The 27,844-nt window shown below is 54.3% G+C and overlaps 3 protein-coding genes across 13 annotated transcripts in view; 1 reads left to right on the top strand and 2 right to left on the bottom strand.

The window, feature by feature from the left end:
* MROH7 (maestro heat like repeat family member 7) overlaps positions 1-7,428 on the bottom strand; it is a 47,910-nt gene extending 40,482 nt beyond the window's left edge. For 2 of the 7 annotated variants that reach the window (XM_005607025.4, XM_023629290.2), the window contains exon 1: positions 7,108-7,229. The gene's annotated coding sequence lies outside the window, so the exon portion shown is untranslated. Of the gene's footprint in view, positions 1-7,007 lie in introns of all 7 variants that reach the window. The other 5 variants (XM_023629281.2, XM_070247797.1, XM_070247790.1 and 2 more) reach the window with 5 other exon arrangements.
* Positions 7,274-22,671, top strand: FAM151A (family with sequence similarity 151 member A). The gene is made up of 8 exons (XM_001488518.7): positions 7,274-9,998; positions 11,082-11,225; positions 16,638-16,790; positions 17,853-18,012; positions 19,422-19,646; positions 20,401-20,540; positions 21,329-21,472; positions 21,911-22,671. The coding sequence occupies exons 1-8, from the start codon at positions 9,872-9,874 to the stop codon at positions 22,582-22,584; spliced, it is 1,767 nt and encodes a 588-aa protein (XP_001488568.4). The 5' UTR covers positions 7,274-9,871; the 3' UTR covers positions 22,585-22,671.
* The window catches only part of ACOT11 (acyl-CoA thioesterase 11), a 59,317-nt gene continuing 47,707 nt past the window's right edge, over positions 16,235-27,844 (bottom strand). For all 5 annotated transcript variants that reach the window (XM_070247814.1, XM_023629337.2, XM_023629318.2 and 2 more), the window contains 5 exons: positions 27,556-27,639; positions 26,766-26,899; positions 24,565-24,696; positions 23,751-23,877; positions 16,235-22,895 (listed from right to left, as the gene is read on the bottom strand). In XM_070247814.1, coding sequence (XP_070103915.1) covers positions 22,740-22,895; positions 23,751-23,877; positions 24,565-24,696; positions 26,766-26,899; positions 27,556-27,639 — 633 coding nt within the window. In that variant the 3' untranslated portion in view covers positions 16,235-22,739. The remainder of the gene's footprint in view (positions 22,896-23,750; positions 23,878-24,564; positions 24,697-26,765; positions 26,900-27,555; positions 27,640-27,844) is intronic.

Here is a 27,844-nt window from a genome sequence, read left to right on the forward strand (position 1 = left end):
TCATTTATTCACTCCACAAATTTTGCCGTGCATCTTTATAGCTTGGCTTTGGAAAGACCATAGATTTGGAGTCATGCGGTCCTGGGTTCAAATCCCAGCTCATCCTCTTCCTAGTGTTAGTAAACTTGGGCAAGAGTCTTTCCCTTCTGGCTCTCGTCCTCCCTGTCTCTAATACAGGGAGCATAAAGGCTGCACCAAGGGTGGCTGTAGGTTCAGTGTCTGGCACAGAGCACACAGCCCACCAAAGACCTTCTCTAAATGATAGCTACCTGCTCCATGACTCTCCGCCAGGCCCTGAGGGCAGAGAGGCGTGAGGTGCTCAGAGCCCAGTGGGGGCCACCTTCCTTCCAAGTGAGCAGTTCAAGCACAGCTTTGCGTCCTGCCTCAGAAGCAGGAAGTGTCCACTTACCATCAGCACCAGAGGTGATTTTACATGGAAGCTAGTGAAATTTAAAATTTCAGGGCTCCTTGCTTGCACAGTCCCTTTGGAAAGGGACTGTACTTAATTTTGTGTTCACAGTTTTGTCTTCTTTTACTTAAAGAGGAGCCTCAAAATTATAAAAAGCTTTGGGCTCCAAAAAACCCTAAACCATCCCTTGATCACCTCTCCCACCTGTGTGCGTGCTCCCACGCATGCACACACATGCACACAAACACACACACCGCAACGTTATCAAAGGGAGTTATTTTCAACCTGCCAAAATAGGGGTTGGGTACAGCCTATGAAGCAGTGAGTAGGATTTTGGAAGGGCTAACTGGTTTGGGCTGTAGAAGAGAATACTCTCTACCCCTCTGACACAGCAGATGTGCAATGCTAGTCACTCGGCGGAGAGCCGCAGGTCTCAACCCTGGCTTTCCCTCCCTCTTCCCTAAGAAAAGAGCAGACCATCCGCACTCGCTCTTGTCCCCTCAATCCTCCTCCTTCATCCTGCAGCAGACAGGCAAGGCTTCAGAGCTGCCTGACAGCGACTGGGCAGCCTGCGTCTTACCCTCCACCCAAAGGCCGCTGTGCATGGGGAAGAGTAGTGGCTATTGAGGGGCTTGGGTGGGACCCAAGGGAACCAAAAGAGCTCACTACTGACTCAACAGCCACAAGCTGCCTATTGGCCTTTGCCCCCAAGCCCTGGGGCCCCAAATGGGGAGGGCAGAGGATGGCCATAAAACAGCTAATCCTGTCCAAGACTGAGAGAATCATTGACTGATTTCCACCCTCTCTCCTCCACCCCAGTGAAGCCTTCCAGGCCCTGGACAAGGGGACAAGGGCCGGTGGAGCTCTCGAGGGGTGGAACCATCAGTGGATCTTCCAGTTCCTCACTGAAAACACTGTTATCAGCTGTATGGGCCTGGAATGTGTTAGGCACTCGTGAGCGTGCATGCACACACTCACATGGGCACACGCACACGTCTGCCAGTGGGGCACCTCAGACCTAGAGAATCCAAAACAGAGCTTGCCATCTTTCCCACAAATCAGACCCTCTCATTCTCTTCTGTTGCAAGGAGCCGGCACCACTATCCAAGCCAGAAATAGTATCATTCTTGACTACTCTCTTTCTCACTTTCTGCATCCCATTTTGGCCAAGTTCTGCTAATTCTGGCTCTAGAAAAGCTCCCAAATACCTCCACATATCACCATCGCCACTGCCAGACCCTAGTGCAGCTCCTATTGCCTGGGGCCTGGGTCTTAGACTCTCTCAACGGAGTCCCTATGTCTAGTGACAGCTCCCAACAAACCATTTTCCAATTGAGTCATAAAGATCTTCCTTTAAGATTGCACTCAGCAATGTGATACTGACATAAGGATGGACATATAGACCAATGGAGTAGAATTGAGAGTCCAGAAATAAGTCCATGCATCTACAGTCAGTTGATTTTGACAAGGATGCTAACTCTATTCAATGGGGTAAGAATAGTCTCTTCAACAAGTGGTGGGGGGACAGCTGGATGCCAACGTGCAGAAGAGTGAAGTTGGACCCCTACTTCACACTATATACAAAAATTAACCCAAAAAGGGTTAAAGACCTAAAGAGGTAAAATTGTAAAACTCTTAAAAAGAAAGCATAGGGGCAAATCTTTATGCCCTTGGGTTTGACAATGGTTTCTTAGATATGACACCAAAAGCACAAGCAGCAAAAGGGAAAAAAAGATAAATTGGACGTCATCAAAATAAAAAACTTGTGCATCAAGAAATATGATCCAGAAGCGTAAAGACAACCTATAGAATGAGAGAAAATATTTGTAAATCATATATCTGATAAGAGTTGAGTATCCAGAATATATAAAGAACTCTTACAACTCAACAACAAAAAGATAAACAATCCAACTTAAAAATGGACAAATGACTTAAATATGACACTTCTCCAAAGAAGAAATACAAATAGCCAATAAGCACACAAAAATATGCTTAAGGGCATTAGTCATTAGGGAAACGCAAATCAAAACCAACATAAGATATCACTTCACACCCACTAGAACAGTTATAATTTTTAAAAATGGAAAATAACAATTGTCGGCAAGGATGTAGGGAAATTGGAACACTTAAACTGCTGGTAGGAATGTAAAAAGGTGTAGCCTCTATAAAAACCAACTTGATGGTTCCTCAAGAAGGTAGAGAGTATTACCATAAGATCTAGCAATCCCACTCCTAGGATATACCAAAAAGAATTGAAAATTGGTCTTCTGGCGAAAACTTGTACACAAATGTTCATAGCAGCATTATTCACAAGAGGCAAAGGTGGAAACAACCCCAATGTCCACCAAGTGGTGAGTGAATAAATAAAATGTGGTATATCCATAAAATGGAATATTATTCAGCCATAAAAAAGAATTAAGTACTGATAAATGCTAAACATGGATAAACTTTGAAAATATTATGCTAAGTGAAAGAAGTCAGACACAAAAGGTCACATATTGTATGATTTCATTTATGTGAAATATCTAGAATAATCAAACCTATAGAGACTAAAGGCAGATTAAAGCAGACAGAAAGAGGTTGCCAGGGACTGGGGAAAGGAAAGGCTAGGAAGCGACTGCTTACTGGATACAGCGTTTCCTTTTGGAGTGACAAAAATGTTCTCTTGGGGGTGGCCCCGTGGCCGAGTGGTTAAGTTCGCAAGCCCCGCTGCAGGCGGCCCAGTGTTTCGTTGGTTCGAATCCTGGGCGCGGACATGGCACTGCTCATCAGACCACGCTGAGGCAGCGTCCCACATTCACAACTAGAAGGACCCACAACGAAGAATATACAATTATGTACTGGGGGGCTTTGGGGAGAAAAAGGAAAAAATGAAATCTTTAACAAAAATGTTCTGAAACTACATAGTGGTGATGGTTGCACAGCATTATGAAGATATTAAATGTCTCTACTAGTAAGTTTTATGCTACGTGTATTGTACCACAATTTTTTTAATGCATGTAATAGACAAGAGGGCATAGACTCACCTTGTCCCTGCTCTTCTCTCCTAAATACAACGAAATATCCTGGAAATAATTCAACAGGCAACCATAAAAGGACTCTGAAAGCTAGAAAGAGGCAGCAGACCGCTAGGGACCTCAAGACTGGAGGGATGACACTGTGGTGAGTTCTCCAGGTTTCTCTTTTTATCTCCCACATACCGAAGACTGGGCACCAGAGAACCCTGCAGCACAGATCTGCCAAGAGCATATATACACACACCAAAAAGGAAAAGAAAAGCCTACTCTTCTTGGCCAAAGGAGCAGAAAAGGGAAAGCCCAACAGACAGGGAGCCCCATTGGGGAGCCACAATCCGCACTCCATACCCGGAGCAGTGGCAGGCCAATCCATCTACAGGGACACTGTCAGCAGAGCCATGCATCTCTGGCCCTTCCACTCAGTGGCAGAGAGCTCACCAGGTCCCACAGCTCCTGGGCCCCCAATCACAGCAGGTGGCCCAGGGAAGTACCTTCCGCCCTTGCAGGCAGCACCAGCAGGAATGAACAGGAGCCCCAGCAGTGCCAGAAGAACAAAGCAGACCACGGCTCTGAAAACTATCATTGGAACTACAGTCCATAAAATAGGCCAGAACTGACACTGTCTTAACAGGTGGGCTGCCTGCTGAAATAGAAGACTTCAGGATCAAGAGTCTTTTAACATAATGTCCAAAATGTCAAGGATACAAAATGTCAAGTGATAACTCACCATACCAAAAACTAGGAAAATCTCATCTTGAGCAAAGATAATCAACTGACGCTAACACTGAGATGAATCAGATGTCAGAATTTGTGATAATGATTTTAAAGCAGTCGCTACAAAAATGCTTCAACAGGTAATTACCAATCCTCTTGAAACAGATGAAAAAATAGAAAATCTCAACACAGAAATAGAAGTTATAAGAAAATACAATAAGAAATTAAAATAGAAGTTATTTTATTTATTTTTTTTTTTTTTGAGGAAGATTATCCCTGAGCTAACATCTGCTGCCAATCCTCCTCTTTTTGCTGAGGAAGACTGGCCCTGAGGTAACATCCATGACCATCTTCTTCTGCTTTATATGTGGGACGCCTACCACAGCATGGCTTGCCAAGCGATGCCATGTCTGCACACGGGATCTGAACTAGTGACCCCAGGCTGCCAAAGCGGAACATGCGAACTTAACTGCTGCGCCACTGGGCCGGCCCCAGAAGTTATTTTAAAAGTACAACAGCTGAAATTTTTTTAAAACTTGCTGGATGAGCTCAATAGTAGAGTGGCAATGACAGAGGATAGAATCAGTGAGCTTGAGGACAGATCGATAAAATTTGCTTAATTTCAGCAACAAAGAGAAAATGGACTGAAAAACATGAACAGAGCCTCAGGAATTTGTGGGGAAAAAAGAAAATAATGTTCTCATCATCAGAGTTCCAGAAGGAGAAGAGAAAGAGTACTGAAAAAATATTCAAAGAAGCAATGGCTGAAAACTTCCCCAAATTAGTGAAAGACATAAACATACAGATTCAGGAAGCTTACGGGATAAGCATCCAAATGAGATAAACTCAAAGAAATCCGTGCCAAAACACGTCACGATTAAACTTCTGAAAGCTAAAAACAGTGAAGAAGACTCCTAAAAGCACGAGAGAGCGTTAGCTACAGGTGAGCATCCACTTAAATGACAGATTTCTCACGTGAAACCATGGAGGCCGGAGAGGAACGGTACACATTTTGCAAGCGCTGAAAGAAAAGTACTGTCAACCTTGAATTCTGTACCTGTCAAGACTTTCCTTCAGGAATGAAGGAGAAATAAAGATATTCTCAGACAAAGGAAGAATGTACGCAAATCCAACAACGCCAGTCCCCTCTTAGAAGGCCTCTGTGACTTCATGGGTTTCCAGACTCTGGGGTGTACGTAAAGCTTGTATTTTTTAAAAGACACATTCCTGGGCCTCGCCCTCAGAAGCTCCACTTTGTAGGCCTAGGTGGGCCCAGCAATCAGTCTTTTTATCAAGCTCATCCCCAAAGTGATTATCACACAGCTGGTGGACAGGCCTCTGGTGGGGGCATCCTGACCTGCAGTCCAATGTCTGTGTTTCTCATACGACCCTCAGCCCACAGGCCCAGCCCATCTACCTCTCCAGCTATATCCATCCCCTCCCCAGCCCCATAGTTGAGCCGCTCTCAACCAAGTTGCACCCAATACTCGAACTATTCTCAACTTCTCCCAGGGCCTCAGGTGTGTCGGCCTCCCTCTTGACTTGGGGCCTTTGCAAATACTCTTTCCTGTTCCTATAAACTTCCCCAAGTCTACCCACCTAAACCTCCATCACTTTCCCTGGCTAATAGCCAGTCGCATTTCAGACGCCAGCTTACGTGTCCCTTCCTCCAGGAAGTCTTCCTGGGACCCTCAAGTGTGGGTGAGGCGCCCTTCTCATGTGATCACCCTGTATCAGAGGATCGCTTTGTCTACTTGTATTTCTTCACTCTAGAAAATGAGCTTGGTGAGTGTCTGGCTGTCTGGCTGTCTTGTTACCCCCGTTTTCCCAGCATATGGCACAGTCCCAGCACACAGGGGAGAGTCAGAAAACATTCATGGAGTAAGGGAAAGAATGAAGGAGTGAACAAATAGCAACTCTTCACGATGGGTGTCCTTATTTACCGGGATGTTAATTCAGACCACTCGGGGATCTACAGTGATTTTTGCAAAGCCTCCAGCAAGTGGCAGAGGTGGGATTGAAACCTCAGGTTGCTGAGGCATGGATCGCTCTGTGAAGCCACATCTTCCCATTTCTCATTCCTCACTCCCTCTGCCGCTCTTAGGCCTCTATCCTGGAGGAAAAGTCTAATGAAAACAGCACACGTAAGGGGCTGGCCCGGTAGCACAGCGGTTAAGTGTGCATGTTCCGATTCAGCGGCCCCGGGTTCACCTCTTCTGATCCCGGGTGCGGACATGCCACCGCTTGGCACATCATGCTGTGGTCGGCGTCCCACATATAAAGTAGAGGAAGATGGGCACAGATGTCAGCTCAGGGCCAGTCTTCCTCAGCAAAAAGAGGCGGATTGGCAGCACATGTTAGCTCAGGGCTAATCTTCCTCAAAAAAAACCCAAAAAACAGTGCACATCTCCAGATGCCCAGCTATAATGCACAGATCAAGGCCTTTGGGGTCAGCTAGACCTGAATTTGAAACCTGCCGTGTCTCTCACCAGTGGTGTGAGCCTGGGCAGGTAACTACGCTGAGCGTCAATCTTAACACTATCCACAAGATTAGTGCGGGGAGTAAAATGGGATAACGCACGTAGTTGTGATCCCAGCGCCCAGCCCCCAGTGGGCGCTCAACAAACATTCATCCCCACCAGCCCTTCCTCCCCGTGGGGGGGTGGGAGAGACCTGAGAAAGAGACCAACCTGGCATCCAGGTTGTCTGCCTTCTCTTCCCCCAGTCTATGGTACTCCTTCCTGGGCCTTCCCACTCTCCTGCTCCCCTGTTCCCTCCGCCTCCTACGCCCCATGCTCTCAGAAGTTGACGGCCTAAACTCTTTCTCCACGAGCCTTGAGCTGCTGACATAAAGTTCAATGTGTTACCTCCACCGGGGGCATCCACATGGTAACAGAAAATTCAGCTTTGAGCCCAACGTGTAAAGCTCTAACTGTGGAATTACAGCCAGAGGGGGGAGACTTTTACCTAAGGGGGTGGGGTCAAGGTGGTAACTGCCTTCTGGAGGCTGTGGAGGCTGCGCCCACCCCTGGGGCTTCCCCAGAGCCACCTCAGCTTACCTCGGCTCCCCCCCAGCCCAGGCCAGTGTCACGGTCTTTGTGAGGTCACCACCACTCAGGAGTTCCAGGCCAATGAGGGCCCTCTCCTGCCTACACAGCAGGGAGACGCAGGGAGGTGGTCTTCCAGAGAAGGGTCTGTCTTCAGACCCTCCACCACTGCCTGGAAATGCCCTCACCCCAGTGGAGACCGAACTCCCTTCCCGGCCCTTGGGCTCCCCGTCAAAGCCCCTCGGAACATGACCTCGTGCCTCCACTTATCTTGGGGTGACAGTGTGGTTCTGAGGAACACTGTAGGTTTGGGGGACAGCAGACCTGAGATGGAGCCCTGAGGGTAGCGTGGTGTGTGCAAAGGGCTCTGGAATCAGGTGGTCTGTGACGAGGAAACTGAGACCCACGAGGGAAAAGATGGGCCCAAGGTCAGAGCCAGGACACTGCCAGTGTCGCTTATCTCTTCCTACACCGGCGGCACAGATAACAGTGGAGCAGCGCGCACAAGGGCTGGGCCAGGAGAACCAGACAGTGAAGCCTAGATTCTGTGATAAGGAAATGGAGACACCGCTGTCTTTCCGGAGGAAAGCTTTTTAACGATGAGCAATGACAAAGCTGGTCAAGATTACCAGTGTCTAGATAGAAAGACTTCAAAACGACAGTGGAACTGTCCATTAAGCTGTATTCCCGTCTCCTCAGGCCGATCTCAGGATAGGCTGTGTGCATCACGTGACCTTCTGAGCTGTGAGGCCCAGAAATTGGCTTCATCAGACACAGCCCCCACCCCTGGGGGCCCACAGCGCTGGACAGTGGATCCCCTGCCAGCCCCCTCAGATCTGCCTTCCCTTCTCCTGCCCTGCGCCCTCAGCTCCCTCAGGGGCCTGACCCCGGGTTCTTCCTCCACTCGCTTCTTCCCCACGGCCTGCCAACTTGGTCATGTTCTCTCTCTCAGCAAAAATTCTCCCTTCAAACTTGCTGCTTCTCACCCAGCCCCTCACTCACTCTGCCTCTCCAAGAGCCCCTTTCCACTTCTCCCTCCCTCCCCTGGCCTCATTCACCCAATTAACCACCAAGTCCTTCCAATTTTGCCTCCAAATCCGTCCTGTCCCTCCAACCCCACACCCTTCGTCCTGGCTTGGGTCCTCGTCTTCGGAGGCCCAGGTTCTGGCCAGTCTTCTCAACAAGGTCCCACAGGGCAGGCTCTCCCCTCTGCTAGCCACCTCCATCGTTCACCTCCCACCGCCTGCACGGTCATGGTCACGGCCACACCCCTTGGTCTGGCATTGAGGCCGCCTCACCACCTGCCCCTGCCTGCCTGTCCACCTTCTTCCTGCTCCCTTTTCAATTTTTAAAATTTGTGCTGAAGCATCATATACATATAGAAAACTGCAGGAATCATGTCAATTTTGGTGAATTTTCATGGCGTGAGTGCACCCATGTAACCGGCACCCAGATCCAGAAATGGAACCTCACAGGACACCAGGCCTTCCAGTCACTGTCCCCTCACCAAGGGCAGCCCCTCCCCTGCCTTCCATCACCGTCCTTTGGATCTGCCTGTTTTTCTACTTTATGGAAATGGAATATACACCAACACTCTACGGCGTTTGGCTTCTGTGGTTCAATGTTAGGTTTGTGAGATTTTACATTTTTTTGCACCTGGTTCCTTCCACATGTCGGCTCCCCGCTAGGCTCCCCGTGCTGCTGATCTCTTTCCACAGCCTGCAGACCTTTGTTTGGGTCCAGAGTTCACAGTGTTATCCCCAGGGCGCCCGCCCAGCAGGGGCTCCTTTGCGTATCAGGAGTGGAATCTCTCCTCTTTCACGTCTTCTTCCTCCTCTCTCGCCTTCTTTAGGAGTGCAGAATTCACCTGCCTTCCCCAACTCCTTTTTCGCCCTTTTCTGTTTGTTTGGAACCTACATACTCTATATCTATTTTTCGGGGTTACGCTTGTCGTCTTGACACGCACGCCTCACATAGCAAAGTCTGAAATGGAGTAGTGCTGCTGTCCACCTTCAGAAAAGCAAAAGCCAAACACACAAGGACCTTGGAAGAGATCAACCCCAGTCAGCCACCTCCCAACTGACACACTATTGTTACCCTTTATTCCGGTCCAGTTCTGTTCTAAACCCTACCAATGAGACATTCTTGTTTCATGGGGTCAGTGTTTGTTTAGATTCAGTAAGTACCTTATGAACATCTTGGCTGACCATTTTTTAAATTGAATCTCAGAGCCTTTACCTGGGATCAATTTTCTTCTGCCTGAAGAATAACAGCCTTTAGCATTTCCTTAATAAGAGTTTGTTACTGGTAAACTCTTTCAGTTTTTGTTTGCCAAAAAAATTCTTTATTTTATCCTCACTCTTGAGGATTCTAGATGTCCAGGCGCTCAGTCCGACATACTCTGCTGCCTCCTCACGCGCTCAGGGGTCACTTAGGGGGTGGCAAGATTTTCTGCTTGACCTGTTAAGATCCCCGGAGGGTGAGGGAAGAGGAGGAGGGCAGGGAGGAAGGAGGGCCCGGGGAGCTGTCTCCACACTGGGACGTCCCGGCCTGCAGGGGCTGGCCTGGCCAGGGGAGAAGTGGGTGCCACTGGGGGCTCCTGCCTCCCACCAGATCCCAGCTGCAGGGAGCCTCCGAGAACTCTGGGCAGTGAAGAACTGGGGGAGCTCCCAGAGAAGGGCATCATGGCCTGCAGGAAGAGCTGTGCAGACAGTCAGACCAGGTGGGCCCTCGCTGGCAGTGCCAGCATGGCTCTGGTGTTCGCCATCGGGATGGTCCTGGGCTTCACGCTGCAGCAGCAGACTCGGCCAGGTAGGGGCCTCCCCATCACGCCATCTGGTTGGCTTCCCCCTTCGCTCACTCCTTGTGCCCACCAAGCCTCTGTCCCCATTGACAGCTGTGATGCCTTCCTCTCCCGTCCCACATACCCACCAAAATTTCATCCCCAGCAGAAGGTTCCATTAACTTTCTTTCCCTTCCTCCTCCACAAGGCTTCAGCTGCCCGAAGACCACCAAAACTCAGTCTTCCGCCCAAACCTCCCTCTGGGCCCCCAGTAGACGTTCCTTCTTGGGGGGTCACGCGGGCATCTCAAACTCAGCAGACGGAGCTGAACTCATCCCCTCCCCCGGATGCCTGCTCGTCCCAGTGCCTCTGCTCCCACGGGGACCTGGGACGAGCCTCCATGCCCCCTCTGCCTCAGCCTGCAGCCTCAGTCCCTGCGCCCTAAGGGTTCTGCCTTCGGACCCTCCACCCTCCATCCCCGCCGGCCCTGCCCTCCCCCCCCAGGCCTCCGTCTCCTCCTGGACCCTGCAGCGGCCTTCCGCTTCCCTCACAGTCCCTGTCTCCCGCCTGCTCTCGCCAGCCCAGGTCGCTCTGCAGTCAGAGAGATCTTTCTAAAGAAACCTTGCTCGCTGCCCTCAGCGCACACCCAACTCCTTTGCTGTCATTCAAGGCCATTTACAACCTGATCACGGCCCTCTTTCCAGGCTTGCCCTGTTCCGCTCCTCAGCATCTGTCCGTAACAGGCCAATGGCCATTCCTTTAGGCAGCCACTCTCTTTTCTACAGCCAAGCCTTTGCTTATACTGTTCTCTCTGTCCAGAGCAACCTAGTCCCCCTTTTCCGTCAAATTCACACCATCCGTCAAGGTCCCCCTTAAATGTGCCCTTCTCTGTAAACCTGACGGCCCCAGGCTGCTTCGGGACCTCCTTGTGCCCAGAAGCCTAGTATTTCCCTCTCTCACAGCACTGATGAACTCCGGGGTCCCACTGTCTCTCTGTCAGATGGCATGCTGAACACACCTGGGAGCCCACGGAGGGGTAGTGGGGTGAATGGGTGGGAGTCTTGGGCTGGAGCAGAAACCGATGCTCACAGCCCCCTCGGCCTTCATTCCAGGCTGTGAGCAGGCGGCCTGCCGCCCAGATGCTGACATGCTGGACTACCTGCTGAGCCAGGGCCAGATCAGCCAACGGGACGGCCTGCTGGTCACCTGGTACCACGCTGCCAACAGCCAGGAAGAGATGGGGGCTGCCCTGAGTGGTAAGTCCAGCTGTGAGGACTGGGACAGGCCGGGGTGGGGGGAGGAGCAGGAGATGGAGGGAGGGCAGAAGTGGGGATGAGACAACATGACCTATGAGGTGGGTTGTGATGGCTATCGACACATGCTCGTCATATTCCACACGAGGAAGCGGGGCTCAGAGAGGTTAAGTGACTGGCTCAGCTTGTGCAGCTGATAAGCTCTGAGCCGAGGATTTGAACCAGATGTCTGATTCCAAAGTCATCGTGTACCGCCCTCCCTCCCACGACCTGTCAGGTGACAGCTGTCCCTCCTAAGGAGGCCTTTGCCCTCAAAGCCTGAGGAGGCCAGAAAATGTGAGTCTCAGGCCCAGTGCTACCAAAACGAGCTGTAAAAACCTGAGCAAACTGTGTAACACCTCTGAGTCTCCAATGCAGAGTGATTATGGCAACCAGTCAGCGATTGCTCACCATGGGGCACACACACACCTTCCACAGGGGTTCTCCTAAGATTACGGGCAACTTGTTTCGTGGGTACCATGTGACAGAAGGAAAACGAAGGCTCAGAAAAGTTGGGTAATTTACCCAACGCCACACTATTTGCAAGTGGCTAAGCCAACACAGGAACCCCGAGCGGTCGGCCCCCACGCTCTGAACCGCTGCATAACGCCTGACCCGGTTCAGCAGAGAAGACAAGCTCTCCTTCAGGGCTGTTGGGAAGCTCAGTAGACAATGTTCATGAACGTGCTCCTAAACTCCAAAGTAGTAACCCGACAAGGCGGAAGCCGGCCCTGGTGGGCTAGTGATTATGGTTCGGCGGTCTCAACGCCCACTTCAGGTTCCTTCCTGATCAGGGCACCACACCACCCATCTGTCGGTTGCCATAGTGTGGTGGCTGTGTGTTGCTGTGATGCTGAAAGCTCTGCCACCAGTATTTCAAATACCAGCAGAGTCACCCATGCTGGACAGGTTTCAGCAGAGCTTCCAGACTCAGACAGACCAGGAAGAAGGACCTGGCCACCTACTGCCAAAAAAAATCAGCCATGAAAACCCCACAAACAGCAGGGGAACATTGTCTGGTACAGCATCAGCAGGTGAGAGGATGGTGCAAAAAGACCGGGCAGGGTTCCGCTCTGTTGTACACAGGTGGCTAGGAGTTGGAATCAACTTGACAGAGCTAACAACAAAAATACAAGATGAAGGGCCAGTCCTGGTGGCCTAGTGGTTAAGTTCTGTGTGATCCGCTTTGGCAGCCCAGGTTCAGTGCCCGAGCGCAGACCTACACCACTCATCTGTCAGTGGCCATGCTGTGGCAGTGGCTCACATACAAAAAGAGGAAGATTGGCAGCAGACGTCAGCTCTGGGCAAATCCTCCTCAGAAAAAAACAAATACAAGATGGAAAGAAAGGCCCCCAAATTTGAGCATGCTTCAGAAGGAACAGACTGCCAGCCCACCCCCAGAGTTTCTGATTCAGTGGTTCTGGGGCCAAGAATTTGCATTTCTAATAAGTTCCCAGATGACACTGATGCTCCCGGTCCTAGGACCACACTTCGAGAACCACTGCTCAGCCCAAATCCCTCAATTTCAGATGAAGAAAGTGGGGTCCAGAGTGGAAGAGAGTCTCATCCGAGGTCACACAGCAGGTCTGAAGCAGAACAAGATAGGCGCCAGGCCTCTCGCTCTTATTCCTGCAGAGTCACCACACCAGAGGGCCTGGGAGTAAGTGCCTGGTAAAGGCTTGCTGAAAGAAAGAATAAATGAGTCCCTAGGGAGGACTTCCTGGAAGAGGCAGGCTTGGTGGTCAGCAGAGGAGAGGCCATCACAGGCTGGATGGAGCCAGTTTGCTGCTGCTTCAGAGGTCTCCTCTGAATGGGAGGCTGATGGCCAGATCTTGGTGATAAGGAGGACGGAGAACTCTCCCCTGATGAGGGGACCAGGCCAGAGTGAGAGGACTCTTATCTGGGAGGTGAGGCCTAAAGGGAGACAAAGAGGACCCATCCCCTCACCCCACCACCGGCTCATCCTGGGGCAGCAGACAAGGGATCTGGCCCCACGAGCCAGGACCTTGGCCAAGAAGCAAGCCAAGAGCCCCCACCAGGCCGCACCCAGCAGACGGAGCATGGAGAGGCACCCTTAGCAGAGCTTCAGGGGTCCAGAGAGGACCCCAGCCCAGTTCTCTCCCTGAGGGTCCTGCCAGGTCCTGGGGTAGGTCTCTGGGAAGAGGGTGGCACCACAACCAGGGTGGGGCCCCTAAGCGTGAGCCAGTGGTGGGGCTAGTTTGGGAAGTCATCTTGGACATGACTGGCCATCCACGTAGAGACGCCAGGCCAGAGCGAAGGCCCGGGAGGCAGACAGAACTGGGTTCAGATTTTACCTCCGCCACTGACCAGAGGAGGGATTTGGGACAAGAGACTTCACCTGTCTGCGGCTCCCTTTTCCCCGCCGTAAAATGTGCGTTGGTAGGACGACGGTGTCATTTATTGTCCAAACCAAGGCACTTTTGACTGTGAAAGAGATCATTCATAATTATGCTGAGACAGCAGAAACACACCGAACTAGCCCAGGTAAATGGGGACGTCTGGTCACCCTAGTTAAATGAGCTACTCCATGCAGATAATAATTAACAGTGAACGCCTAGCCAAGGATATTTTATTATTTAATTCTAGCAAATGAGGAAAAGGAGGCACAGAGAGGTCAAGGAACCTGCTCAAGTTCACGCAGCTTGCAAGTGTTCGGGCTGGGCCTGGAAGATAGCAGTCTGTCCAGGGTCTGCACCTTGGCCTGGCGCTCTCCTGCCTGCATGAGAAGTGCACAGCTCCTGGCCTGTGGGGGTGAGGGGAGGGCGGGCCTGCTAACTTCCTGTCTGCTCTCTCTGGAGAGCAGCACTCCTTCCCAGCTGGCCGTGCCCCCTGAGGACCAGGGCTCCTGCTGTGGCCACGGGAACCTGATCTTGCCCTCATCCTGTTCCTTCTTCACACGCCCACCCAAGCAAGTCGGCCCCAAGATGCAGCATCGACAAGGCAAGTAGCAGCTTTTAATGACAAGGGAGAAGGCTTTCCCAGAAAGAAGCTGGATCCAGGTGGAGGCAAGGTCCAGGATGTACTTTCCATCAGTCTCTAATCCAGTTCACCAAGCCTTTGCTGGGCCCCTGCTCTGGGCCAAGCTCAGGAGGAAGGTTCAGAAATGACTAAGATGTGACCCTGTCTTCAAGGGGCTCACGGTGTCTCAAGGGAGGCAGCTGGTGCAAATCAAGTGAGGCTGCAGCAGCAGAGGGTCAGAGGGACTCAGAGACCTGGCTCCCAGCCCTGACCCCCTCCCAATGCACCCTCACCTCCCCAACAATGAACTGGCCCCTGTTAGATGGGGAAGGAGACCCCTCAGCATCCATTCTCTTGAGCTACCCTCTCATCTGCCCAGCTGTCCCCCTTGGGCCTGGCTACTCTGGGCCTCGCTGGGTCCAACCCTTTGGACCCCTCTCTCTGCAGTCCCACGGAACCGAAAGTTAAGACAAGAAAGGACTGTGTTCAAGCCATAAAAATAAAGGCCACCCGCATAAAGCCCCTCCCGGCTTATAGCACGCTTTTATGTCCATGTCCTGCGGTCGCAGCCCAGGGAAGCTCGTCTCCATCCTGCGCCTGAGGAACCCGGAGTCCGCACTCTGAGAGGGATGTTGAACACAAGCATGAAATGGGGCGGTGCGAGTGCCTGGCGCAGCGGGGGGACCGCCTGGCACTCAGCTTCCTGCCCCTCCTGGAAATCCAGACACCTCGACTTCAGAGAGATCTGTAAAAGTTCTCTGTGACTTTGGGCAAGCTCTTTCACCTTTCTGGACCGGGCTCATTGATCTGGACATTTCTGTCATTCATTCATTCAGCCGTTCATCATTCAACAACCATTCCGGAAGCTCCCCTTTAGGCCTGGTACCGTCGAGGCCCTGGAAATCCAAGTGATGGTCAGGGCAGCCCGAGAGCCTGCTCCCCGGCGCTTACACTCAGGGAGGCTGAGTGCGCCTTACACGGGGGCTGAGCCCTCAAAGGAGAAGCAAGAGGCAGGCGACCTGACTTCCATCAGGCGTGGGGCTTGAGGATGAGCTATTTTAAGCCAACACCGATAGATGAGCAGGAGGCCGCCTGGTAAAGCTGTAGAGGAAAGAGTGCTGTCAAGGTAACAGCCACATGTAAGAGCCCAGAGATGGGAGGACAAGACAAACTCGAGCCTCGATACTCAAAGTGTGGTCCACGGACCAGCAGCGTGGGCGTCACCGGGGAGCTTGTTAGCAACGCAGCATCTCGGGCCCCGCCCAGACCTACTTGCGTCTTAACTGCTCCTGGGTGACTTGTGTGCACATTATGTTGGAGAAGCTGCAGTGGCTGGAACCTAGAGGTTGAGGGAAGAAGGACTCTAGGTGAGACTGGAAAGCTTGCCAGGGCTTGGGCACACGGGACCGCAAAGACGAGGGGAAGGAATTTGGATTCGATTCTCAGGGCAACGGTGGGGCGCTTGTGTTTGTTTTTTGACAGACGTGACACAATCGGGCATGTGTTTAGAACACTCATTCTAGTGGCTGTGTAGAGAACGGACTTGGAGGAGAGCGGTGCTGGAGGTGAGAGGACGGGTCAGGAGGCTGAGGGTAACCGGGGAGAAAAGGCCCCTCTGAGGCCAACATTCTGTGAAGTTACGGGAGCTGAAAGCGACCCCTCCCGCCCCCACGACACCCCCCAGGCCCAGAGGGCTCCTCGCAGGGTCTCCGAGCATCTGCTTCCCACTGGAAAGGCCCCACTCCCTCCGAGACTGGCTCTCGAGGGCAGGGTCACCCGACAGCCACCGACAGCCACCTGACTGAGTTAAAATAACGATTTCCTCGGGCTGTCAGGATGCAGCGAGACGGGCAAGCTCACGCACTTCTGGCAGGAACATGAACCAGAGCCATTTTTCTGGACGGTAGTTTGATAATATGGGCTTTCAAAAGGTCCCTGTGTTGCCTTGACTCAAATTCCACAAGTTGGGATCAGAAATAATCCAAACAGCAGAATAAAAGATGCAGCATTATTTATTAGTAGCAAAAACTGAGAAACGACCGACCCGTCTCAGGACTAGGGAGTGGTGAAGCGAACCACGCGAGCGCCCTCAGGCAGGGCATCAGCTCTTTTTTTTAACGAGTCATAGAAAAGACTGTGAAAATGTGTTGTAACATTGAAAGAAAAGATTAAAAATTATAAATGCAGGGAGGTCTCAAGTGTGTAAAAACTATACACAGACAAAAATGGAAGAAAATACATCCAAAAGTGAACTGTGATGGAAATGTGGACGACGGTTTCTCTTCTTCCTGCTTTTCTGTATTTTCCAAATATTCTATTAAAAACATGTAGTACTGTGCCGGTGAGAAAAATTGTGTTTTAGAGAAAGGAGCTGATCTCGTTCTGCCTGTTGCACAGGCAACGCCATGGTCCTGGAGGCAGACGTCACAGTGGAGGGACTCAATACAGCCAACGAGACAGGGGTCCCCGTCATGGCGCACCCCCCGGCCGTCTACAGCGACAATACCCTGCAGCACTGGCTGGAGGCTGTGCTCGCCTCTTCTCAGAAGGGTAGGAACCTGGCCCCGGGCCCCCCCACCCTCTGGGCCTCAGGCCGAATGTGCAGGGACCCCTCCACTGGGAGGCAGGTCCAAGCCCACCATGTGTGGCTCCTGGGCTCGGCTTTCCAGCCCCACCCCCGTTTCCAAGGCCCCGGCTCAGGCAGAGCAGGTGAGCTGGGGTGTGGAAGCACAGGGTAAACTGCAGAGTGCCCGCATCCACAGAACAGATCTGCAGCATTCAAAGTCTAACTCCACCCTCCCCTGCACAGCCCCGGCCAGTCGCCTGATGCCTCCCTCTCCCTCACCCCCACCCCCACTCAGCAGCTGCACCTCCCAATTCTAACCCCTAACCCAGCCCCTGATCCAGATCCAGCCACATGACCTCTCCTGGACCTCCTACCTCCACACTCAGCCCCACCTCCACACTCAGCCCCACCTCCACACTCAGCCCTACCTCAGTGAGCTTGCCAAAACGCTGATCGTCATGTCACTTCCCTGCTTTAACTCTCCACGGCTCCCCATTGTCCTCAGGACGAAGTGTGATCTCCTTGGCGTGGTTTCCAACAGCCCCCTCTAACTTCCCAGCCTCAGCTCCTGCCCCCTCTTCATCCCGGTTCTTCACAACCCTCAGTAGAATGGGTCCACGCTGGGTCCTCCTCCTACCGCATGGCCCTCCCCTACTCAAACGCCCCTTCCCAACAGCCGAATGGCCTCCCCACAGGCTTGGTGGCCCAGGACCCCCTCCCTGAGCCTGCCCTGTCTGAGAATCACAGTCCCTTTTTGTCAGATGCTTGACAACCCCGGCTCCAGCCCCAAGTCCCAAGCTCTTAGCTGGCCTCTGCTTGCTTCCCCCGGGGGCCAGGAGCTCACTCCTGCAGAGGGAGGTCCTTTCTTGGTAGGTTACCTCTCTGCCTCTTTGAAAGCCCTCTTCACACGCAGTGGGACCCTGGCCCCTGTCTTCCTGCCTCCCCCGCACACCGTACTTGCTCTCTGCCCCAAGAAGCCACGTCTTCCAGTTCCTCCTTCCTTTGAGAAGGGGCCAGTTCTCCAAGCCCACGCCCCCTCCCCACAGGCATCAAACTGGACTTCAAGAGCCTCAAGGCCGTGGGCCCCTCCCTGGACCTCCTGCGGCGGCTGACAGAGGACGGGAGAGTCCGGAGGCCTGTGTGGATCAACGCCGACATCCTGAGGGGCCCCAATGTGCCCATCTCAGTCGAGGTCAATGCCACGCGGTGAGCGTTCACCTCTCCGCCCCAGCTGTGTGCAGCTCTCTTCTTTCCACATCTGGCACAGGAAGTGCTCAGGGGACCTTTGCTGAGTTTGCTTCAAGCCACACCACGTAATCTAACCTCTGAGCCTTTGCACATGCTGTTCCCTCTGCCTCGAATGCCTTTCTCCCATTTCCTGGTGAACCCTCGCCCTGTCATTACCTCCTCCAGAAACCTCCCTGACACCCCAGGCTGCTGAGGGACTTCCTCTGGGGCCCTCAGTACCGACACCTCCTTCTAACAGCCCTGATTTCATTGGGTTGTCATTGTCGGAGTACAGGTCTGTCATGCCTACTACACTGGGAATTCCCGGACAGCAGACGGGCCCAGTGACCAGGGCAGGGCTGGGCCTGCTAGAAGAGTCTAAAGCGCTGAGCCTTCCCCAGCCTCTCTGAAACCCAGCACCGCCACTAGCAGCCCTCACACACACCCACCGCATGGTGCTTGACAGTTTGCAAAGAAGGGCCACGTAACAGAGAGAATGTGTCTGATTGGATCCTTACATGGCAACACCAGGTTAGAAGTGCCTGCCCCCATTTTGCAGCTGAGAAAACTGACAACTGAGGCTCAGTCTGTTGAATGTTTATCGCGCGTCCCAGGCACCGTCTTGCACACTTTAGTTGTAGAATACCACTAACTCTTACGATGAGCATGAGGTGGGTACTATTACCTTCATACTTCTAATACGGGAACTATCTCATCAAAGTTGAATGACCCACCCAAGTCTAATAATCGGCAGAGCAAAGATTCAAAGCCAGGCCTCTCCGATTCTAAGCCCCACGCTCTTTACCATCCATCCATCTGTCCAGCCAACCAGCCGACAGTGCAGCCAGCCAATATTTGTTGTGATTCTCAAATTGAGGGGCATTTGGAGAGCAGCAGTGTGAAAAATGTAGTCAGTGGCCCAAGATAAATATGGTTTGTCTTCTTGGACTACTGATTTCACCCAACAGTTTGGGGACGAGGAGAGGGTAACATCATTTGCCTACTAAAATTTGCATGAAATTTAAAAATAAAACCTGAAGCTTCAGAGGCTCGCAGCTGGCAAGGCCCAGACCCCACCCCTGGCCCTGGCTTGCGTCTCCTCTGCCCATAGGGGGATGTTTAAGAAGCGCTGTCCTGCTGGAAGGGATCTTTGAGAATCAGAGGTTGAAGGGCTGCCAGGGTCACAGTCAGGACCTGAACCCAGGCCTCCCCGACTCCAAGTCCGTGCCCTATTTGTGGGACCTTGAACAAGCCACTTCTGCTCTTTAGGTCTCTGCTTATATCACATTCAACAGGCCCTGCCACTTCCCAGCACTGTGATGGGGACCCAGGAGGTGAGGGAGGGGCCAGCGAGCCTCTCAGAGTCCAGCGTCTCTGATTCTCTGCAGGTTCCTGGCCTTGGTTCAGGAGAAGTATCCTGAGGCCACCCTGTCTCCGGGCTGGACCACTCTCTACGAGCCCCTGCTCCCAAGCGGGACATACACCCGAGCCATGGTGGAGGAGATGCAGGGGCTGGTGGGAGTGCTGCCGCAGAGGGTCACCTTCCCCGTGCGGGCTGTCATGGCGCGGGCTGCCTGGCCCCACTTCAGCTGGCTGCTGGGCCAATCTGAGAGGTGAAAACGCCCAGGCCCCTGCCACTGACCCTGCTCCCTCCAAACCCACTTCCAGGCACTAATGCCCCTGGGAGGACCTCAGATGCTCACAGCTGGGAGGGGCTTAAAGATCACCTGGTCCGACCCCCTTTAGTGCTCACATCAGCTACAATGTCCCTGCTTTCTGCCTGTATGCCTCTAGTGGCGGGCAGCTCACTACCACCTGAGGTAGCCCATCCATTGGTGGCTGACTCCCTGCCTGTTGGAAAGTGTTTGTACTGAGACACAATTTGCCTCCCCATGGCTTCCTCCCATGGGAGCCAGCTGTGCCCCTGGGGCTACATAGATTGCACCTGCAGCCCCGCCCCAGGATGGCTCTGTAGGGGCTGAGGAACCCCCGTCCCAGGCCTGCAGTCTGCCCATCACCACTTCCTCAGCCTCCCCACAGGAGTCCAGAGGCTGCCCCTTCCCCTCTTCATACTTGACATCTACCCCACCGCGTGCCCATCCCTTCTGTCCTTGTCACTTTCCTAAGTCAGGACCCTGAATTAGATCCCAGTGAGGAGGCAGGGCACGCCATCCTCCCTCCCTCTCAGCCTCTGCTTGCAGTCAGCCTCCTGAAGCCCCTGTGGCTTCTTCCGCCCTCAGGAAGGGGGCAGTGCTCAGGGAGAAGGGCCTCCGCCCCTGCCCAGCTAGGGTCCAGTTCTGAGCACAGGGTGGGGCTGAGGGCTTTGCTGGGCCCTGGCAAGTGCTGAGCTGTCTCTCTGGGTCCCAGGTACAGCCTGACACTGTGGCAGGGTGCCTCGGACCCCGTGTCAGTGGACGATCTCCTCTACATCCGGGACAACAGCGCCACCCACCAAGTCTATTATGACCTCTTCGAGCCTGTCCTGTCGCAGTTCAAGCAGCTCGCGGGTAGGGAGGGATCTGGGAAGGGTGGAGAAGGGCAGTGGGCTGGATTCTGCAAGGGCAGCACTTGGACACGAGCAGAGCTGGCAGGGCGGGGCATCGGGAGGTGAAAATGCTGGGTGGAATAGGAGGAAGGAGCCATTTTAAGCACCTATTGTGTGCCAGACCCTGGTACGGTATGCTACCCAGCTTCATAAATCCACGAAACAGGGATTCGATTTTATATATATATATAGGGGATATATTCAGGGATAGGGAAAGTGAGGTCCAGAACAGTTAAGTGTTTATACAAAGCCATTCAGCTCGTGTGCGACACAGCTCACGCTGGAACCCAGCCAGTTCCAAAGCCCGTCCACTGCCCCTCGCAGTGCGTTCCTCTGCGGTTTGCTCAGAGAGCGGCCCCAACACCGCACCTGCTAATCCACGCTGCAGACGCTCCCTGCTCCCTGCCCAAAGCCCTCATTCCCTTGTCTGCAAACCTAGGAGGCCTGCAGTTAAGCCGCCTCAAAGGGGATGCGTCAGACTCCGCGCTCCTGCCTTGGGAGCCATCTAGGTGAGGGGAGGAACACCAGCTTTGGGACCGAGGGACCCGGCTCCATCAGGTTCCAATCCCAGCAACTCTGCTTATTGGCTGTAGGACCTTGGGCGGGTCACTTCTTATAGCCTATGACGCGGGAGTTAGAGCTACCTGGCAGCTTGCTGTGAGGCTTAGAAAGAATGCATGGAGAGCCGTGCACACAGACGGCGCCCCATGAATGGGGACCACTTCATCCTGGCACTTTGGGGGCCCACAGTGAACACCACAAGGAAGAGAAGCTACTACACCGGGGGCAGCCTGGTCCCTCTGCTCCAGCTTCCCAGGGGGGATGGTCTGAGCGTGGAGTGGCTGGTTCCTGAAGTCCAGGGCAAGGGAAGAACGGCAACAGTTCAAGTCCCAGGTAAGGTCTGCCTGCAGCCCCGGGGCTCCAGGCTAAACTGCAGGGCTTCCTTTGCTCGGGTCTCTGTTACCACGGGAACAGGCTGGCCACGAGGAAGGGGAGGACAAAGCGTCAAGAGCATGGGGCTCCCGGCCTTCGCCCTGGAGTCCTCAGCCATATGGTGCTGCAGGAGTGGGGGCACAGGCCCCAGGGCTCAATCACAGGCAAGGCCAAGAGCTGAGCTAGCGGCTTATCATGGAGTGTGATGAGTCCCAGGCACATTTATAAAGCAGCCTTCTATGTGGAGCCCAGACCCAGTTGACAGATCCCAGACAGACCTTGCCCCAGCTCCTCCCCCTTGGCTGCTCCCATCACCATGCCACCTTCTCTGGAACAAGGGCCTCTGACACCCCCATGCTCACCTGAACCTGACACTGTTGCCTCCACTCCCTCTTCCAGACAGAGAAGGCATGATCCTGCTGAACATTGGCCTCCGGGGGCCTGCAGCTGGGGACCCTGTGCCTATCGTACGTGTTCCAGGTGGCCCTGCCCTGACACTGGAGTCCTGCCTGCTGCAGCTTGCCACACACCCTGGACGCTGGGGCATCCATTTGCACATAGCAGAACCCACAGCCCTCCGGCCATCCCTGGCCATGCTGGCCCACCTCTCCACCCTTGGCCACCTGCCTTGGCCTGTGTGGGTTGGGGCCACAGTCTCCCACGGGAGTTTTGTTGTCCCTGGTCACGTGGCTGGCAGGGAGTTGCTTACAGCTGTGGCCGAGGTTTTCCCCCACGTGACAGTGGCCCCAGGCTGGCCTGAGGAGGTGCTGGGCAGTGGCTACAGGGAACAGCTGCTCACGGATATGCTGGAGTTGTGCCAGGGCCTCTGGCAACCTGTGTCCTTCCAGCTGCAGGCTGGGCCGCTGGGCTGGAGCAGGGCTGCAGCTGTGGCCAGGCTGCTGGCAGCCTCCGCCCGGGCCACCGTAACGGTGGAGCACAGCCCTGCAGGGGGCAACTATGCATCTGTGCGGGCAGTGCTGCTGGCAGCCAGGGCTGTGGACAGGACCCGCGTCTACTACAGGCTGCCCCAGAGCTACCGTGAAGACCTGCTGGCAGATGTTGGCAGAAACTGACCACCTTGTGGTGCTGAGCTGGCGGACCCCTGGGTCAAGGCTTCCCACGGGGAGGCAGGAAGGAATAAATGCCTCTATCTTCCTCAATGCACTGCACATGTGTCCTTGGGGGCAGGATGGAGTGGGAGTGGGCGTGAGGTGGCCACTGAGGGTGCCTAGAGGGTCTGGAGGCTGGGGGCCAGATCGTTCCGGTTGTCCAAGAGGAACTGCTCACAAGCCTTGAAGGTGGTGTAGAACTCCGAGGAGAGGCCGGCCACGTTGGTGGTCACGTAGTTGAGAAAGCCCGGGGTGGCCTGGTTGTAGTAGGACACCTGCAGGAGACGAAGCCACGCTCAGGGGCGGGGCGTGCTGAGTGGGCACCTGCTGGGAGGCAGCAAGCGCGAGCCAGCACTGGGGCCTTCGAAGGCTGCATGCCTGGCAGGCTGACCTCCTCCAGCAGCTTTCCTGACCCCTCCTCCTCTGGGTGCTGACAGCCTGGCTTCCATCTGTCACCACACACTGTACTGTCATCGTGCGTCTCTCCTGCCAGCTGGGAGGCCCTGTAGGACAGGGACTGGGTCCCCAGAGCTCAGCATGGAATCCCATTTAAATGAAGGGACTCTAGGGCCATAGAAACAAGTTAGAAATAAGCCCAGGGGTCGTTCTGAGAAGCTCATCTGTTTATGCATTAAAGTTGTCAAATGCAGGCTGAGCACCCCGCTTGGGGAGGCGCAGGGCCCTGAGGGCAGCCGGGCAGCGAATGGGGAGCTGCAGCACCCCCCAACCCCCGCTCACTCTCAGCTTCCTCCCCATGTTTGCAATGAACACTGACTGCCCCGCTGAGTTTTATGGGCCCTGGAAGCCATCTTAAGCCTTCCTAGACAGAAGTTTATATCCATAAATAAACAAGGAGGCGAATTTTAGATCAGAACCCAGGCCCTCTGCCTTCAGCATCCAGAGCTTCTTCCCAGACCGCAGTGGCCTCAGACTTCTCTCTGCACAGATTAGACCCTAAGGAAGGTTCATTTCAGCCCCTGACACTCTTAGGCGCTCCCAAGCTGGAAGAGGGAGCCAGCTGGTGGGTGGGGGGCCCAGGTCTGGAATTGTCTGAGCCGTACAGCTCTGGACACACGCGTGGCCTTGGGGCGGATCCAGGTGGAAGCGGGAGAGGAGACACTGGGCCTCACCTTGGTCAACTGGTCCCCCTCTCTCCAGAAGCAGAAGCCCGAGCAGATGGTCTCCCCACGCCTGTACTCCGGGGTCTCACGGTGCGTGGGCAGCGTGACTGACCTCAGAGCGATGACATAGGGGTCCCTGGAGAGGAGGAAGGGCAGGGAGGGGGCACAGAAAGAGAAAGTGAGGCCTATTTGACACTGACCCAGGCTCTGGAGCCCCCCTGGCACTGAGGCCCTCGCCAGAGTCTAGGACACACAAACTCAAAGGCTCCCGGCCGGCTGGAGAGAGGAGGCGCCTGTGGGTTAGCGGCACTGAATGAGCCAAGAACCAGCGTGACTTCACTGCAGGTTTTCTGGAAAAGCCCCTCTACTGCCGACGCCCAGGGAGGAGCCGTGTGCTTTGGGATGTTCGTGCTTCATCTTTCTGTGCCTGTCTCTGGAGGAAGTGATGCCATCCGTGCTGGCATCCTCACCATGGCACAGCGGGCAGACTTGCCACCCTCCAGTCAACACGGGGCTTCCAAAGGATGGAGGCCAAGGAGGTAGCCATGTGAGCAACAGCCTGTTCACAGCCGGGGGTGAGGCAGCCTCGCCACCACAGGACAGAGACCATCCTGCCTTAGAGCACGGTGACCTTAGAGCACAGTGACCAGAGGGGAGGTGTGTCCCCTTGCCCCCCATTTTACCACAGCAGCCCAGAAAGGCCAAGTGGGGCCTGGGGTCCCATGGCCAACAGGAAGCAGACTTCTAACGCTAGGCTGATGTCCCCTCCTTGGGGAGGAAGGTGAGCCCTGCCCGCCTCCCACTCTAGCAGGCAGGCACCTACCCATTGTCACAAGGCTTCCGCCGAGAGGCCAGGACCACAAAGTCCTGGGGCTTGGTGTCACCACCGAGGGCGGGGCTAATGATGTGGTAGATGGCATCGTCCTCGTCCACCTGCTGCACCAGCTCCACGCTCCTGTGGGGAGGCCCAGAGCTCAGAGCCCAAGTTCTGGTTCTCTGCGCTGGTTCTCCGGTATAAGAACCGGTCTGGCCCAGGCCCACCCACGCTTCGGCCTCCCTGAGCAGATGCTTGGGGGACGCCTCACCCCTACACTGCCCTGCAGGGACCACGGGAAGGCCTGGCCAAGACAGACACACACACACACAGGAGCACACATAAACACATACACAGGCAAATGCACACCCCCCCCCCAACACACACATCAGGGAACACACACACATATACACAAACAAATGCATGCACACACAGACACAAGAACAGACAGACACGTAAGGACACCTGCACACCTGTGGGCATACATGCACACAGGCACAGACACATGGAAGGACACCCACCAGTGTACACACAGATCCATGCCTATCTGTCCATGTCTGTGCTGGTGCACACGCCCCACGCACATGTGTGATTTAGTGTCATACTTGATACTTAGTGAGCACCTGCCATGTGCCAGGCGCTGTTCTAAGAGTCCACGTGTACTCTCACTTAATCCCACAAGAGCCCCTGCCGTAGGTACTCTGGGTATCCCCACGCCATAGATGAAGGGCTGAGACTCAGGGACATGCCCTGCCCATGGCCACAGAGCTAATAAGGAAGCAGGGCCGGGAGGCGCTCTGGCTGTCAGGTGCCAGAGCTCTGCCCCCTAGGCCCGGGCGGGAACACACACAGAGGCTTACACCAAAACACGTGTACACACAAGCGCCCCTCACAGAGACACGCATGACCATGTCCAGCCTGCTAGCCTCTCCTCACTCTCCTGCCCACCCTCGGGGCCGCCTCAGGAACAGGGCAGCTGTGGACAGGGTCGGGGGAAGAAGCTAGGGGCGCCGCTTTTCCTCAGGACACTCCCCCCAACCCATCAAGTATCAAGATCTGATCTAGCCTTCAAGGCCCACACCAGCCTGCCTCCTCCATGAAGCCTTCCTATCATACGCCCATCCCCTCCCCACAACATCGACCACTGAGTCACCTCTGGAAAAGCCCCTCTAGAACAGCACTGTCTGGGGTCACCTAGACCAGGGATCTTTAAAGAAACACAGCCCTTTTTGCAGAGAAACTCAGCAGAAAGCCCATGAGGAAATAGCTGCAAGCAGGCCTGCTCTGGTGGAGATAGATGGGGGTAGGGCGGGCAAGGCCAATTTGTCAAATGACCAGCTCGCTGGATTTCCAAATGCACAGCCACTCCTCATGCATATACTCAGGAATCCTAATAAGCCATCGGAGAAACCATCACAGAACCACCCCCTCAAAGCAGGGTGTCGGCATAACAGAAAATGACTTCAAAGAAAGAATTTGAAAAAACACCAGTTTCAACTTTAACATTTCCATGTTAAACACTGACATTTTGGCTATTTTCCTAAGAATGTACTTATCTTCCTCGACTAAATGTAAGAAGAAAATATTCACATGAAGAACCAGTAAATTGAGGGAACAAATGTATTTATAGGAATAACATATTTATATTCAGCAACTCAGTACATTAAAAAATAACAGATTCGTGTACACATCCCTAAGAAGACCCAGCAAACTCGGTAAAAGCAGCAAACTGGCCGTTCTCTGTTACCCTGAACCCGGGAGCAGGCCCAGCGCCCGTCGGCCTTGCCACACCGCTGCGGTCCCCAAGCCCACTCCGGGAACACAGAACTCCACAGAACACGGTCTGGACATCACTGATCTATCCCTGGGTGCAAATCCATGACCCACACCTCAAGTACCCATTTTAAGAGAAGGGAAACTGAGGCCTGGAAAGGAAGTGACTTGCTCAAGGTCACACAGTTAGTTGGGCCAGAAACAGGACTTAAACGCAGGCCTCCAACTCCAACCTGAGCCTCAGTCCCCTTCCTGGGGGCTCAGAACACCCTTGGCTCTGACCCCTCCTGACACATAACACAGCGCCCCCCACACCCAGGGAAAGGCCAGCAGGGCTGAGCACGATGGGGGATGGCTCAACAGGAGGAGACAGCTGAGGGCCCGCCCTACCCACCGGGCCTGAGCAGCGAGTGTACCTCGCAGGCGCCCCGCCTCACCGGCAGTGCTTGTCCCACTCAGGCCTCCGACACAGGTCCGACAGCAGCAGGAAGGCCTGGGTTGCGTCCACATGCACCAACATCTCCAAGTGGAAGGCGAGGAACTTGTCTTCCTCCAGAGTGTACAGGCGGATCTACATGGACACAGGGCAGCCGTGCTCCTGCACCCCCTCCCCAGACTGTGCGGGGTGGTGGGGTGGGCTGACTGAGGTGCTAGCGGCCGGGGCTGGAAGCTCAGGGCTGCCACTGACTTGCTGTGTGACTGTGAAAAAAGGACCCAACCTCTCTGAGCCTCGGTCGCATCCCCTGGAAAATGAGCTGTTGAGAGAATTCAGCCCAAGTGGACAGGAAGGTGTCTTAAGAAGCAGTGACTGAGGCAACAATGGAATGGATCCTCAGAGCCAGGAGTCCATTCAACTCCACAATGTCACAGGTGGGGAAGCGACTGGTCCCAGGGCACAGGCCAGACTGGCAGAGCTCAAGTCTTTCCTGGCCTCATCCCTGCAGTGGAGGAGGAAGGGCAGACGGGAGGAAGCAGCTGGGCTGAGAGCAGCAGCGAGGAGACCCTGGGCATGAAGGCGGGCCAGCAGGGAAGGAGGACGGGGTCCTCCACTCCGCGCCCGGTGGGGCAGGTATGCTGCTATCACTGGGCTGGTTTCATGATCTCATCAGATTCCTTTTAAGAAAGCCCCTTTGACGGGAGTGGTTTGAGAGAGTTTCTGCTGCTTGCAATCAGCCGCCTCTGGCTGCTCAGGGGAGAAAGGAAGCCTGGATGAGTGGGGCCAGCTACCTGGTTGGTCTCCGAGGACAGCACCCAGTCGTCCTTGGCCACCAGCATCTTCAGGGAGGAGACGTTGTTGTAGCTCAGGTACACCTGCACGGAGCGCACCGCAGACTCAGCTTCCTGCTCGGGCTCCGGCCGAGCCACGCTGGGGCGGGGAGAGGAGCGCGGACCGTGCAGGGCAGTGGCGCTATGGAAAGAGTCCCGGGCTGTGGGCAGGAGGCCCAGGCCTGACCAGGCTCATGGTGTGACCCTGCACAAGTCCTCTCTCCTCTCAGGGCCTCGGCTCCCTCTTGAC

The sequence above is a fragment of the Equus caballus genome, chromosome 2, assembly GCF_041296265.1.
Source record: "Equus caballus isolate H_3958 breed thoroughbred chromosome 2, TB-T2T, whole genome shotgun sequence".
NCBI lineage: Eukaryota > Metazoa > Chordata > Mammalia > Perissodactyla > Equidae > Equus > Equus caballus.